The sequence below is a fragment of the Phoca vitulina genome, unplaced genomic scaffold (genome assembly GCF_004348235.1).
Source record: "Phoca vitulina isolate PV1807 unplaced genomic scaffold, GSC_HSeal_1.0 scaffold55, whole genome shotgun sequence".
NCBI classification, from domain to species: domain Eukaryota; kingdom Metazoa; phylum Chordata; class Mammalia; order Carnivora; family Phocidae; genus Phoca; species Phoca vitulina.
Genome location: NW_022589758.1, coordinates 8,032,534 through 8,047,377, shown reverse-complemented (window position 1 = coordinate 8,047,377; position 14,844 = coordinate 8,032,534). Strand labels below are relative to the sequence as shown.

At 43.5% G+C, this 14,844-nt stretch overlaps 1 protein-coding gene across 1 annotated transcript in view; it reads right to left on the bottom strand.

Moving 5' to 3' along the window:
• Window positions 1-14,844, bottom strand: part of PHEX (phosphate regulating endopeptidase homolog X-linked) — a 199,239-nt gene that overhangs the window by 159,630 nt on the left and 24,765 nt on the right. Inside the window, exons 4-5 of the mRNA XM_032389616.1 lie at window positions 1,354-1,440; window positions 70-296 (exon numbers count right to left, since the gene is read on the bottom strand). Of these exons, the coding sequence (XP_032245507.1) occupies window positions 70-296; window positions 1,354-1,440 (314 nt within the window). The remainder of the gene's footprint in view (window positions 1-69; window positions 297-1,353; window positions 1,441-14,844) is intronic.

The window sequence follows — 14,844 nt, the reverse complement described above, 5'->3', positions numbered from 1 at the left end:
TCCCCAGAAAGACACCCCAAAAGACTAACCTTGGACCGAACAAACAGTATGAACAAGTCCTCACTATACCTTCAAAATGTGCTCGTTGGACACCTTGTCATCAGGGGACACATACAATCGGATGAACACAGAATTGCTGTATTGACCACGAAACGTTGCAAGGGTATGCAAAAGACTGAACCTCCTCTCTGACCAAACTCCTTCAGGACCAATATTGGATTCGAGCACAGGCCAGCGGAAAGGTGAGTGCCGCAGGATATGTAGCAATGGTTTGGCATCTGCTTTTTCAATCGCTTCTGAAAGGGAGCAAATACAAAGGAAGGGTTAGAATTGCAAACTGGATCACCAAACTAGAATGCAAGTATATCTTCTCAAGAGAAAATTCCCCATAAGACCCCAACTTAACATTTCAGCTGTTAGAGAGAGGTGCAGTGGATTGTGCAGGACCACAGAGACAGAACTACCTATGACTCACACTTCAATGTGACTGCCTGAACTTGGTGTTCTTGCCAGGAGAGCTGACTAGGGAAGCTGCTGGATATTTTCGACAAGAAAAGATGGGCTCACTACAGCCCAATGAGCGATATTAGGCTGAGAATACTCTGCAAGACTAAGGAACAATCCTAAGTAAAGGAAACCATTCAGTAAAGCCAACCACTCCCCAGTATACTTGAATTAATGCTTCCAGACTCTTTGGTCATCTTTTACCGCCCTCTTCTAGCTCACCAAATAATACCCCAAATCCTAAACAAGGTAACACACTTCCCGCAGGCACCAGCTTCTTCCTGTCTTGAGAAAGCACACCAGAGAAAATGGCAAGTGTTAACTTTAACTCCAATCAGACCCAAGATGCCAAGACAGGCCTAAGACAGCCACCTAAGCTGCCTGTTAGGCTGATGGAGAAGCAGAAGGAGGCTGGCCCACCCGGGAATCTGGATTCTCCTAGGCCCCGGTAAGGTTCTATGGGATATAGCAACACTCCCAAATGCCCTCTCTCCCAGGCTCCTTCTCAGACCGGACAGGGCCTCTGGATTCTTGTTTCTGCACCACATATGGTGGGGTTTGCCCTCCTGACCCTACCCAAGTTTCTCACGGAGTAACTGCTATCTAAAGAATCCAAGCCAAAGAAATAAAATTATTTTCCTATTTTCTCCATCAAGCCAGCAACAGAACATTAAGACAGGGAGAGTCAAGATTCAGTCTTTGAGAATCGTTCCTTTCCTCAAACAACATTTTTAAACATTAATCGAATTCTTAGTAGTTCTCGTTTTCCTTAAACAATATCTTTAAACATTAATAGACTCTCTGAAGGATAAGGTGTTAAATATTTTAGTTATTTTCTTTATTACTCACTCTCATTCATGCAAGATGAATAAAGGATTTTGGCTTTCTGTATGGCTTCAGTGTCCCGCCTTCTACTGATGGATTTCTCCAAAAGTGCTAGGAAGGTTAAGAAAGGATTCATTAGTATCCACCCACACATGGTGCCAACTTAGAGGTCATTCTATATCCACAGTCCTGGCCTACGGAAAATCAAACGTAAAGACAGACAACCCTGGAAAAGACACATCTGTAAAAGATATACAGACTGCAGAACCGCGTCCAAGTTGCTTGAGGTTCAAATAAAAAAAAACTTTAACCTTCTCTTTTCCCAGGTTCTCCTAATTCAGAGAAACCAAAAGTTCAGTTTCTGACTCAGACCGGACCTGCTGCAGGGGTTAATGTTTTCGCCACCTACATAAAAAGAAACAGAATTCATTTATTCAAGAACCAAAAATAACTGAATTCTGTTCCTTGTTTCTGCACCAAGTAATATTCTCAAAGGAGGCAATTTCATCAGGGTCGGGTTTCTTAAGATTTCTTCACAGCCCAGCCTCTCAGGGAGGTCACCTGGAAGAAATTGCCCATTAGAAGTTTTATGCGATGTTGCATAAACATGCTGTGGACATGGGAGAAGCGGTTCAGACAGGAAATGGAGAGGCGAGATTGCAAAGCCTACCCAAATCGCCTGAAGACTTGTCCATTTACACATGCGGAGTCCTGGCCATTGAAGTGAGGTCGTGTGTAGAAAATGGCTGTCAGCATAGACATGAGCCCACCCAGAAAATGATGTGCGATTTATAACATCACTCATGCTATTCTTTGAAGGCGGAAAATGACAGCCGTCACGATGAAGGAGAGGCGGAGGAGGGAAAGGCAAGACTCAATAAAAACTCCCCTCCTCCCCTCCCCGCAAAACACACCTTGGACGAACCGAAGAGCATTCATGTACCTACATGAAGCCAAGATGAAGCATCCGCGAGCAGCACCGTGGCACTGCCTACATGGAGCTGTGTCAAACTGCCGTTGTCAAGGCATATGCAGCTTATTTCTGAAACAACCTAGCTGCCTCTCGATGCCGGCACAACAGATGCCCCCGCAGTCCTCTGAATAGCTTCAAGACACAATGGAGCGTGCTAATCAACTTAATTAAACAATTACATATTCCCTGAAGAGGAATCTCTACTTCTAAACTAGAAGTTCTACCTTTCCAAAAAAAAAAAAAAAAAAATGCAATCCAGAGCTCCTGTCCTGTTTTTTATAAAGCATCTGTACATCAAACAAGTCCACAGAACTACATAGACTCAAATAAAATAAATTGAGTTGGATGTGGGCGTTTTCAACTGTCTCAGCTTGTTTGGTGTTTCTTTCTTGTGTATTATCATAGCAATAAAAGCAAGATAACTAGCCCCAAGGATCAAGAAGGAAGATTGTTTTCTTTTTTTTAATAAACACAAAGCTCTAAAACCGTACCCACATATATTTCTATTCAAATCAGATCAGGTGCCTTTGCACTGTATTACTTCCACAGCCCTTGGACTGTTGGGGAGACACATTTGGAAGTAAATAATCCAAATTCCATTTGGGATCTGATGTTATTCTGATGCTATAAACACTCCACAGATTGCAAACAAGAATGCCCTGAGGACCAAAAACAAGCCATGGGAGCAAAAGAACTCAAAGTAGTAAATATGTACCTGAGTGTGCACCCAAGGCAGTCTGTGTATCACAAGAAGGTGAAAAGAGGACATGCAATGCTAAGTAGGGCATTCCCAAAACCCTAAGTGTGCACAAATATCAATCATTTGTTCAGGCCTACCCCCAGAGATATCATGGGTTCGGTTTCAGACTATTGCAAAAAAGTGAATATTACAATAAAGTCAAATTAATTTTCTGGCTTCTGAGTGCATATAAAAGTTATGTTTACACTATACTGTAGTCAATTAAGTGAGCAATAGCATCATATCTAAAAAAACAATGTAATACCTTAATTTTTAAAAATACTTTATTGCTATAAAATGCTAGCCATCGGGGCACCTGGGTGCCTCAGTCAGTTAAGCGTCTGCCTTCGGCTCAGGTCATGATCCTGGGGTCCTGGGATCGAGCCCCGCATCCGGCTCCCTGCTCAGAGGAGAGCCTGCTTCTCCCTCTCCCTCTGCCTGCCACTCTGCCTACTTGTGCTCTCTATCCATCTGTCAAATAAATAAATAAAATCTTAAAAAAATAAATAAAATGCTAGCCATCATTTGAGTTTTCAACAAGTTATATATTTATCTCTTTATATATATATATATATATATATATATATATATATATTTTTATATATATATTTTTTTTTTTTTTTTTTTTTGCTGGTGGAGGGTCTTGCCTTGATGTTGATGGCTACTGACTAATCAGGGTGGTGCTTGCTGAAGGTTGAGGTGGCTGTGGCAATTTCTTAAAATAAGACAATAATGAAGTTTGCCACATAGATTGGCACTTCCTCTCACGAACTATCTCTCTGTAGCATGAGATGCTGCTTGATGGCATTTTACACACAGATCAGCTTCTTTCAAAATTAGAGTCAATCCTCTCAAACCCTGCTACTGCATTATCAACTAAGTTTACAGAATATTCTAAATCCTTGGCTGTCATTTCAACAGTCTTCACAACGTCTTTGCCAGGAGTAGATTCCATCTCAAGAAACCACTTTCTCGGGGCACCTGGGTGGCTCCATCAGTTAAGCGTCCAACTCTTGGTTTGGGCTCAGGTCATGATCTCAGGGTCGTGAGATCGAGCCCTGCATCGGGCTCTATGCTCAGTGTGGAGTCTGCTTGAGATTCTCTCTCCCTCTCTGCCCCTTCCACTTGTGCTCTCTCTCTCTCAAATAAATAAATCTTTAAAAACAAAAACAAAACCACTTTCTCTGTTCATCCATAAGAAAAAACTCCTCATCCTTTCAATTTTGATCATGACATGACAGCAATTCAGTCACACCTTCAGGCTCCACTTCTCATTCTAGTTCTCTTGCTATTTCCACCACATTTGAAATCACTTCCTCCCCTGAAGTCTTGAACCCCTCAAAGTCATCCACAAGGGATGATTTCAGCTTCTTCCAGACTCCTGGGAGCGTTGGTATTTTGACCTTTTCCCATGAATCACACATGTTCTTAATGTCCTCTAGAACGGTGAATATTTTCCAGGAGGTTTTCTATTTACTGTCCCCAGATCCATCACAGGAATCACTATCTGTGGCAGCTAGAGCCCTATGAAACCTATTTCTTAAATAATAAGACTTGAAAGTCAAAACGACTCCTTAATCCATGGGCTGCAGAGTGGATGTCGTGTTAGCAGGCATGAAGGCAACATGAATCTCACTGTCCACCTCCATCAAAGCTCTTGGGTGACCAGATGCACTGCCAATGAGCAGTCATAAGTTTTTTCCTGAGCTAACAGGTCTCAATAGTGGGTTTAAAATACTCACTAAACTAGGTTGTGAATAGATGTGCTGTCATCCAGGCTCTGCTGTTCCATTTACAGAGCACAAGCAGAGTCGATTTAGCATAACCCTTAAGGGCCCTAGGATCTTCAGAATGGTTCACAAGCACTGGCTTCAACTTAAAGTCACCGGGGCCGCATTAGCCCCTAACAAGAGAGCCTGTCCTTTGAAGCTTTGAAGCTATTAAAGTCCTACGTGGCTCCTGCTTCTAAAAAGGGCTGTGCCATCTACACTGAAAATGTGTCGTGTGGAGTGTAGTCATCTTCATGAATTATCTTAGCTAGATCTTCTGGAGAACTTGGATATCTGGGTAACTGGATAACGCTGCTTCACCTTATATTAGGGAGCCAGCTTCTTTCCTTAAACTTCACGAACCAACTTCTGCCGGTTTCCAACTTTGCTTCTACAGCTTCCTCACCTCGCTCAGCCTTCACAGAATTCAAGAGTTAGGGCCTTGCTCTGCATTAGGCTTTGGCCTAAGGGGATGTATACTCTGGCTGGATTGTCTTCTGTCCAGACCACTGCAACTTTCTCTAGATCAGCAAGAAGGCTGTTTTGCTCTCTTATCATTCATGTGTTCACTGGGGGAGCCCTTTTAATTTCCTTCAACAGTTTCCTTTGCATTCACAACTTGGCAAACTGGTGCCAGAGGCCGAGCTTTCAACATACCTCCCTCACTAAGCTTAATCATTTCTAGCTTTTGATTTAAAGTAAGAGACCCATGACTCTTCCTTTCACTTGAACACTTACAGGCCACTGTAGGGTTATTAATTGGCCTGATTTCAATTTTGCTGTGTCTCAGAATAGGGAGGCCTGAGGAGAGGGAGCAAGATGGGCAAACAGCCAGTCGGAAGAGCAGCCAGAACGCACACAACATTTATCAATTACATCTGCCATCTTCTATGGATCGCAGGGCCCCCAAACAATTACAATGATAACATCAAAGCTCACTGATCACAGATCACCGTAACAAATATAAGAGTAATGAAGAGATCTGAAATATTCCAGAATTAGCAAAATGTGACAGAGAGACACAAAGTGAGCAAATGCTGTTGGGAAAATGGTGCCAAATGGATTTGCTTGATGCAGGGTTACCACAAGCCTTTAGTTTGTGAAAAATGAAGTACCTGCCAAGCCCAAGAAAGGGAAGTCCAATAAAGTGAGGTATGCCTGCCCGTGTCAAAATTCTGGTCTCGGTACCAGAATGTGGCTTTTATTTTTTATTTTTTAAAGATTTGATTTATTTGAGAGAGAGAGACACAGCGAGAGAGGGAACACAAGCAGGGGGAGTGGGAGAGGGAGAAGCAGGCTTCCCGCCGAGCAGGGAGCCCGATGCGGGGCTCGATGATCTGAGCCGAAGGCAGACGCTTAACGACTGAGCCACCCAGGTGGCCCCAGAATGTGGCTTTTAAAACAAATTCAGCTATCCCGGGTTACTTGTCAAACCCTTTCTGTTCTCCTCTCCTCCTCATGCCCAAGCAGGTAGGAGAGCATTGATATGCAGACAGTGGTGTGGCAATCGGCTGGCAGCATCCATTTTATGTACCTCTGCATCTGAATTAGTGGTAAGAGGAATAAAGTCTAGCCTGGAGAGTAATTAATGAGCAGAAAACAAAGCCTGCCTATCAAAGGCAATTACTCAGGTTATTAAAATGTCCCTAAAGCGCTGAGAAGGGCTCCTGGGTCACCCACACAAGGGCATTCCCATCATCATCTGTGTTGTTTCTTGGACAATTTCTCAATCTTCACCCCCTTCCAGGTATTCTTAACCATGTCACAACAGAAAAGGGAAACTCCAGTTCAAAAAAACCTATCGTGCAACAAACCTGAGACTATAAAGTTGGTTTCAAAGCGCTGCTGATCATCAAGTTCAAACATAACACAAAAATATTATGTATTTTTTCTTATTAAATCTTAATCAAATAAAATCATTGTATTCTTTAATATAATCTAAGTTCCCCATTTTTTCTCTGTATGGTTAGCGTATTGTGTGTCCCATTTAAGAAGCCTTTGCCTGTCCCAATGTCATAATATTCTGTTTTTTACAGAATCCTTATTGTTTCACATTTATATCTACAGTCCACGTAGAATTAGTTTCTGCCCATGGTGGTAACACAAGCCTGGCTTCACAGGGGACAATGAGAGGGAGAACTTCAATGAAGAAGGTATTTTTGGTCATTGGGTCCCAAGTACTGTGACGTGAAAAGTCATCTCGGTACATAAAACCGGCATTAACAATGGCTGGTCTCCATTAAAATGAGTAGTCTGTGGGGCAGGGGCTGGGTCACATTCATCTTGAGCACCCAGGGCCTACTGCTTGGCGTGGTTGGTGCTCATTCCACATTTGCAGAGTTGAATTCCTGAAAAGGTTAAGTCTGAGAGTTTTTCATCCAACAGAAAAGGAACTGTGAGAATCTGGACTTCTTTTATTATTGCTTGTTATAATCAGTAATGTCCCGATTACAAAAAAATCCATAATCTCCTTTTCTCACACCCCAGTCTCTGCATCATACAATGAAATCCAAGACTTCATTCATCGCTTTTCATGAACACCAGGTTTTAGGATGCCTAAGCTTCATCATACCAGTAGTCTCAGCTCAACCATCCACTTCCTGGTCTTCCATCTGGAGGTAAGTACTTAGTTGGCATCCAACTTCCTTTAAGCTCAGAAGCTGAGACAGGACCACCAATCCTACTCATTCAAATTCACTTCTCCTGCTGAGACAGGGCCTTTACTGACAGCTCTGGAACAGGAGAAGGGAATTCCAAAGGAAGGACCAGACTCCTGAAGACTCAGAAGTTCCCTGGTTAAGTCAAGAACTCAAAACATGCTCCTTTGTGTTCTTTCTCCCAACCCTGCAACCCTTCTATGTGCCTGGTCTAAAGGGGATCCTCTGGCTACTTGCTAGGAGAATGATGAATGCTGAAGCTGCGTGCCTGATGCGCTTAATGCAAACAGCAACTGCATCCTGAAACCTTCACGTCACAGGTCATTAAGGTGAATTCTCAATCTCACGGTAGATTACGCCAACATTTCTCCCTTAGAAATCAGGGGGAGTGTCCTCCTAATTCTAGTCCAAAGAAAAAACAAAACAGGAAAAATCAAAACTTTGGAAAGTCGAATCCACATTCTAAGGGAAGGTATGCCCTTCCACACCTAGGTAACAAACACAATGTTCTCTAGAAATACATATCTTTTTAAACTTACCCTATCATGGTCTGGTTTCTCCTTTGGTGGTACTTAAAAACCACCTTTGGATGGCCCACGGTAGACTGTCGCCTCTAATCTTACTATTTTTAGTCCTTGTTGATTTTCCAGGCTACAGACTTCAATTTGGTTTCCAGGCTCCTGAGTTTATTTACCGTACTGAGAAATTTCATTTTTCTAACTCACACTGCATGGGTATTAAACTCTTAGGCAGCTGGACCTGGAGACTTTAAATCAGCTTGCAAAGGCTGTTGCTCTTCTCATTAAAAAAACAAAATTCAAGTTAACTAAGTCATGGTCCGTGGATCCCATAACCCTCATGTTTTCACACGAATGGTGCACTCAGTTCTGCCGCTCCTCCACCCAGAGCTGGGCAGGCATGGCGTCACCTGAGTCTTTCTGACACACTGAAAAGGCAATAAGAACTGATATTTCTCATTCTTCGGGGAAACTCCCACCTAAATACAGGGAGAGAAACTGTCAGAATCCTTTTCTCTGTTCGTTTTTTATGATCATGTTATAAATGATCATTGTTGGCTGGCATCAGCTTAAGAAAAAGGGGCAGAGATTATTTTAGGGGCACTAAAAACCTCTAATTCATCGATCTAAATCATGGGTTACCAAATAACATAAAAATACCCCCCACTTAACACAAAAGACCTCTTTGCCCATAATGAAATCAATTTTATAAAACTGCCAGACACTACAAAAGTCTAAGAGAAGGTAACTCTTTTATTATGTTCACTTACAAGTAAATTTATAAGGATTACACTTACCAGGGTTAACCTTCAAAATAATATAAACTGTTAACATTACTCTTTGACAGCATAGAATTACAACGAATCTACCAATACGATATTTTAACTCATAAAAATAGTTTTCCTAGTTAGATAATTTGGATCTTAGCAGATAATTCAATGTAAGGCCTGTGGTGAGTTTAAAGTCACTAAAATCCATCTTCAGTTTTTTTCCTAGAGTAAAAACCCTAATTATTTATTTTGTCCTGCCCATTTCTACCATCTTAACGTCATAAGGGAAAGGCCATGCATGGTTATATACCCCCTGCAGGGGTTCTTCCCCGAGTAGTCCTGAACATCCAAGGACCCCATGGTGGTAGCATTCATTTATTAAACATCTGCTCTGTGCCACGTGTATTGTACATGACCTTGATTAATCCCCCACAAACCCTAAGAAGCATGTATCACTGATCCCATTCTACTCTACCCGGGAGAAGGCCCTAAGAACCTGTCCAAGGAAACTCAGGTAGTAAAGGTGAGATCTCTGATTTGGGTTCAGGTCTCTAAGTCCTGTTCACTGAACCATCAGGTATCCAGTAAAACCGCACAAGTTGCTTTTGTGTGTGAGAACAAGGCCCCCAAGTGGCTAAGCCAGAGGCAGCAATGCGATCGTGGACTTTAACTAGAGCTCTCAATCCTAACCGGAAGAAAGGCATTCCCTGGTGACATCGAGATGTGTTTCTGCAGTGGTGGACTGACTGTGCTAAGCCATCTACCCACTTTGCCCTGTCACCCTATTTGTGACCAGGGAGACACACTCCTGAGGCACCTAGCCAGGGATGGGAGGCCTGGTGATGTAAGGGCAGGACACAGTTAGCTGATCCCTAAGGCTTTTCTTCACATTATGTCCTAGTCTAAACCAGTGGTGTCCAAACTTGAACAGACATCAGAATCATTGGAAGGGCTTATTAAAACACTGAGTGGTCTTCCCCCAGGGTGTCTAATTCCATAGGTCTCGGGTATGGCCCAGAAATTTGCATTTCTAACAAATTCCCAGGTAATGCTAATGCTATAGAGGGATCATACTTTGAGAACCAACAGCTCTCAGCAGCGCTCCTTTATTTCCCCCAACTTTACTGAAGTATAGTTGACAATTATCCCCAGTCCTTCTTGATGCCTGTGATCCCAGGAAACATCACCGGTCCAGATTCCCTCCTCCCCCATTCCCCATCCCACTCAAAGTCAATGCTGATTGCTGATTTCCTCACTCCACAGCTTCGTTTTAATTAAATGTCAACATTCTTCAAGGAGAGTACTACTTTGTTTTGTTCTGGAGATGTTTTCATCATATTGGCCCATTTAAGTCTAAGTTAGTTCCTCAGTTCTGTAAAGTCCAGCTTTAAAAAGTTCCTTTCTCGGGGCGCCTGGGTGGCTCAGTAGTTAAGCGTCTGCCTTCGGCTCAGGTCATGATCCCAGGGTCCTGGGATCAAGCCCCACATCGGGCTCCCTGCTCAGCGGGGAGCCTGCTTCTCCCTCTCCCACTCCCCCTGCTTGTGTTCCTGCTCTCGCTGTGTCTCTCTGTGTGTCAAATAAATAAATAAAATCTTTTTAAAAAAAAAGTTCCTTTCTCAAAAAATTAATTAATTAATTAATTAATTAAATAAAAAGTTCCCTTCTCAAAGGTGAAATGTGATAGGGGTTAAAGGCGAGGGTTGATTCACTGGTTCAAGAGCCAAAACAAAAAAACAAAAAACAAAAACGAAAAACTACACGATGCCAGGAAGACTTCCAAAGTGAAAAAAATACAGGACAGCTATTTTCAACTCCAGCTTATACCACACCCCACGGCAAGGAAGAGTGGGATAAATATTGCATCCCTCAAATCCTAAAAAATCTGAGCTCTAGACTTCCCAATTCCTCCCTCATCTGTAAAAGCAGCATCAAAACACTGTAAACATAGGTTTAAAAACCCACTTCCCAACTAACCCCTGTTTTTACTCCCACCTTCCATGAGGAGGGAAGAGTAGCAGCGGTTCTATTCTTGGCTGTTCAAACTAAACTGTGTGGTCAAGAAAGGCTGCCCCCCCCCTTTTTTATGACTTTATTTGAGAGAGAGAGAGGAGGAGCAGCAGAGGGAGAGAGACAAGCAGACTCTGCACTTAGCTCGGAGCCCGATGCGGGGCTTGACCCTACGACCCTGAGATCGTGACCTGAGCTGAAATCAAAAGTCGGACCTTAACCAACTGAGCCACCCAGGCACCCCGGGCTGCCCTTCTTAAATGGGGTTTCTAACAGTGAGGGATTAGGAACCAGGCTCTCTTCCCTTCTGTATCCCAAAGAGGGGAAGCAACAGCACCTTCGGCATAAGCCAAAGGAGCCGAAGGGCTGGCGGGAAGACAGCAAACTTCCACGCTCCCGCCCCCCCCCCCCCGCCCCCCAGGCAGCTGCTGGGCCTTCACCAGCAGATTCTGGGGAACCGATGTGCTTGATGAAGTACATTCCTAAGTTCAAAGAAAGCAGGGGCTGCAGAGAAGAGACAATGACCCTTCACGGTGTCCTGAGGAGAACACAGAGAAAAGAATACCCAATAATGCTTGGGGTTTTCTGTAACAAGACAAACTCTGCCTTCATCTGGATCCCAAGCTAGAAAACAGAACAGCATGATAGGGCCTCGTGAACCGGTCTCTATACATCAACTCCCTCCTCCAAGGCATTCTCTACACATGGCCACCGTGCTCTGGCAAAACCCATCACGCCCCTCAACGTGACATTTACAAACGGGCCCCCAGATGCCTGAGGACAGAGGCGAAAATCTTTACACAGGGTACCAGGCCTGCACGCTCTGGCCCCTCCTTTCTCTTCAGTCTTGTCTTTTGTCCCTTTTCCCTTCTGACTCCAAGCTCCAGTCACACTGGGCTTCTTGGGTTTCCTCAAAGGCACCAGCTAGACAAAGCCTCTGCTCATGCAGCTCTTTCCGCCTGGGTTAAAATTGGAGACATTTGAAATGTTAGACCCATAATCTGTGGGGGACAAATTATATGGCTGGATTGGTTTGGGCAAGTCACATAATTTCCTTGACCTTCGCTTCCTCGGATGTAGGGCAAAGACAGAAATAAACAATGATGGCCAACAGCACCAAATTAGAGTGAGGAACCAGAGAGAAAACAAATGATAGGCTAAAGGAATAAAATTAGTAAGAAGAAATGTCTGGGCCTTGGGGAAGTGAACTTATGAATTCAGAATAGACAGCAGGTAAGAGAACTTCCATTTGGAACTTAACAGCAATGACCACGGTAGGAAGCAAACCTGTGAGTATACCAGCACGTACCTGCATGTGTTTCTCTCCGAAATATCGGTTCCCACACCGATCTCAGCTAGTGATGAAAATAAAATCCCCTTCTCATATTCTAAATTAAAAGGCCCATACAGGTTTTAAAAATACCTCTCATTGTGTAAATATGAACACCAGTGAGGCTTTCCAAACAAACATTTCTTATTTGTGACAAGCTATTCTCCAACTGGCATAGAATTAATTTTCCTGTTATGGGTAGTGCCTTCTTACACAGAATGTTCTTTTGACACTTTAAAGCAAACAGTCCATCATTACTAATTCATTAAGCAAAGAGATGCCATTAATCACAATGAACTAATGTGGTATTAATGGGTAGGTTATTAATCTGCAATTACATGCAGATTTCCTAATAAATTCAAGTTGCCCAAGGTTTTTGAGGAGGAAGGCAAGGGAAAACAAAATGAACAAACCTTTCAGAAAACAAATTAAGAGGAAGAAATATCTCTCCCTGAATCATAAAACAATACACACAAACTTCCTGTTTTTTTATCCTATGACATCTTTGTTTTTACCCAACGTAATGACATTTGTAATTCATAGATTTTCATCGAAATCATAGTACAAACAAAGGCAAAACAAAACCACCCACACCCCCGGGAGCGGTGAGTTTCCTCAGTGGCACACTGTGTCCTCACATGTAGTAAAGCCTGGCCACTCATCACGTGGTCCCTAGACCCACAGTGTGGGCTTCACCTGAGAGCCTGTCAGAAATGCAGACTCTTGGGTCCCTCCTCAGACCCAATGAATCAGAATCTTCACTTGAACAAGATTCCCAGGGGATTCATGTACACGTTCAAGGCCGGGAAGAACAGTATTACAGTCCGGCTTTGTTGCTACACATTAGAGTTGAAGAACGAAGTGGTGGAGTTTGCTTATCCAGCAGTGCACATTAAAACCTACGAATACAGAGGAGGGAACATCATGCAAATCTCACTGAGTATTGTTTAAAGCACATAAACAAGGTAGATGAAGCCTGGATTAGTGGAAATACAATTTACATAGCATAATTCATCTAAGCACATTTTTTTCCTATCTTAACATCTCTGAAATTGGAATCCATCTTAAAACTGTCAATTAGGCACAGTCGCTGCCTGCCCGTGTGGTGACGTGATCGAGCAGTTCTCATAGTAGGCACTGGAAACCGTTCCTGCATGGCCAGGAAACTGTCACTTAAAAGGCCTTCAGAAAGATTTCAATACGATTTGGGTATGAAATGAAAACTTACTGCGGATCCAAAGAGGCAATCTCGGAGGAAAATCCCTGAGCTAATCGGGGAGCACTTTTTTTTTTTTTTTTTAAGATTTTATTTATTTATTTGACAGAGAGAGACACAGTGAGAGAGGGAACACAAGCAGGGGGAGTGGGAGAGGGAGGAGCAGACTCCCCGCGGAGCAGGGAGCCCGATGCGGGGCTTGATCCCAGGACCCTGGGATCATGACCTGAGCTGAAGGCAGATGCTTAATGACTGCGCCACCCAGGCGCCCCTCGGGGAGCACTTTTTTAAGAAATGCGGAATCACTGCTGCTATTGACAGCCAGAAGACAAGGCTTCGTGAGCAAACAAAAGCACCGATGACTTGAAATCAAAAGGACTGGGAAGAAGTTTTAGGACTACTCCAACCAATCTCTCCTGCTTGCATTTTCCTTTTAACTCATGCAGAAGAGTCCTAGGGTAAAAATTAATGTCTACAGGAACTCTTTCAATGAACACAAAGTAAAAACGCCAGGTGAAAACAAGGCACCGTGTAGTAGCTCCGTCTTTGGTGGCATACGTGAAGTAACGGTGCATCTTACAGTTGACGGTGCTTCTGATTCAATGAAATATGGTATCGATTTAGCTAAGGCTATGGAAGACTCAGCCACCTGCGTGTGTTCTCTTGCTTACTTTTAAGTCAAATAAACGTAACAAAATTGCATATAACTAGAGCGCCGCCATCACAGAAGACCCAGCATTTTTCCCTCTGAAAAATAATGTGTCCAGAAATGTAAGGCTGTTTGGGTTTTTAAAAAAGGCGGCAATATAAAACGGTTTCCAAACGACTCCCAAAGCATTCGAAGGACAAGTGAAGCTGTGGCGAGGGGAGACATTTTGACTCCCGCATCCCGGGTGTCACAGGCACATGGCGGCTTTGGCTGAGCGCTCGGGCAGTCGCAGGGCCTCTGGCAAGAGCAGTTCCATAGACGTCCTGCCACACCATGGGCTGTGCAGCCTTCAGACCTCAGCGGAGCCACAATTGCCTGCTTTCCTCACCCAGCACTTCCCACACGTTCCCCACCAGACATGTTTCATTCTGGCAATGACCTGCAGCTTGCAAACCCTAACTTCCTCTTCTCCACAGTTCAGAGTTTCCAGACAGACACCGACACCTCTAACCTCAATTCAAGTAATAGACCTTTAGGTCTTAATTTACTTGCACTGGTGTGTATCCAGACCAGCGTGCAGATCAAGGGGAAAAAAGAAATCCTTTTTCTTCTCCTACATTATTCTGGGACTCGGCCAAAAGGTTGGGAAGTGTAAATTGAGAGAAACTAATGAATTAGGGCATCGCCTGGTATTCTTTAATGTCAACTAGCAAAGGATGTTGCGAGAGCAGTAGTTTTGAATGGGTCTCAGTTCAGAAAACTCAGAGAACTTTCCCCAATGGACAGTGCCTACAGTGCTTGACTCAGTTGGTTTGGTTTTCACCCTCGAGTAGGTTCTCAAACTTGGCACCATGACAAAGTCACCCGGCAGGGGAGGAGTGGTTAAA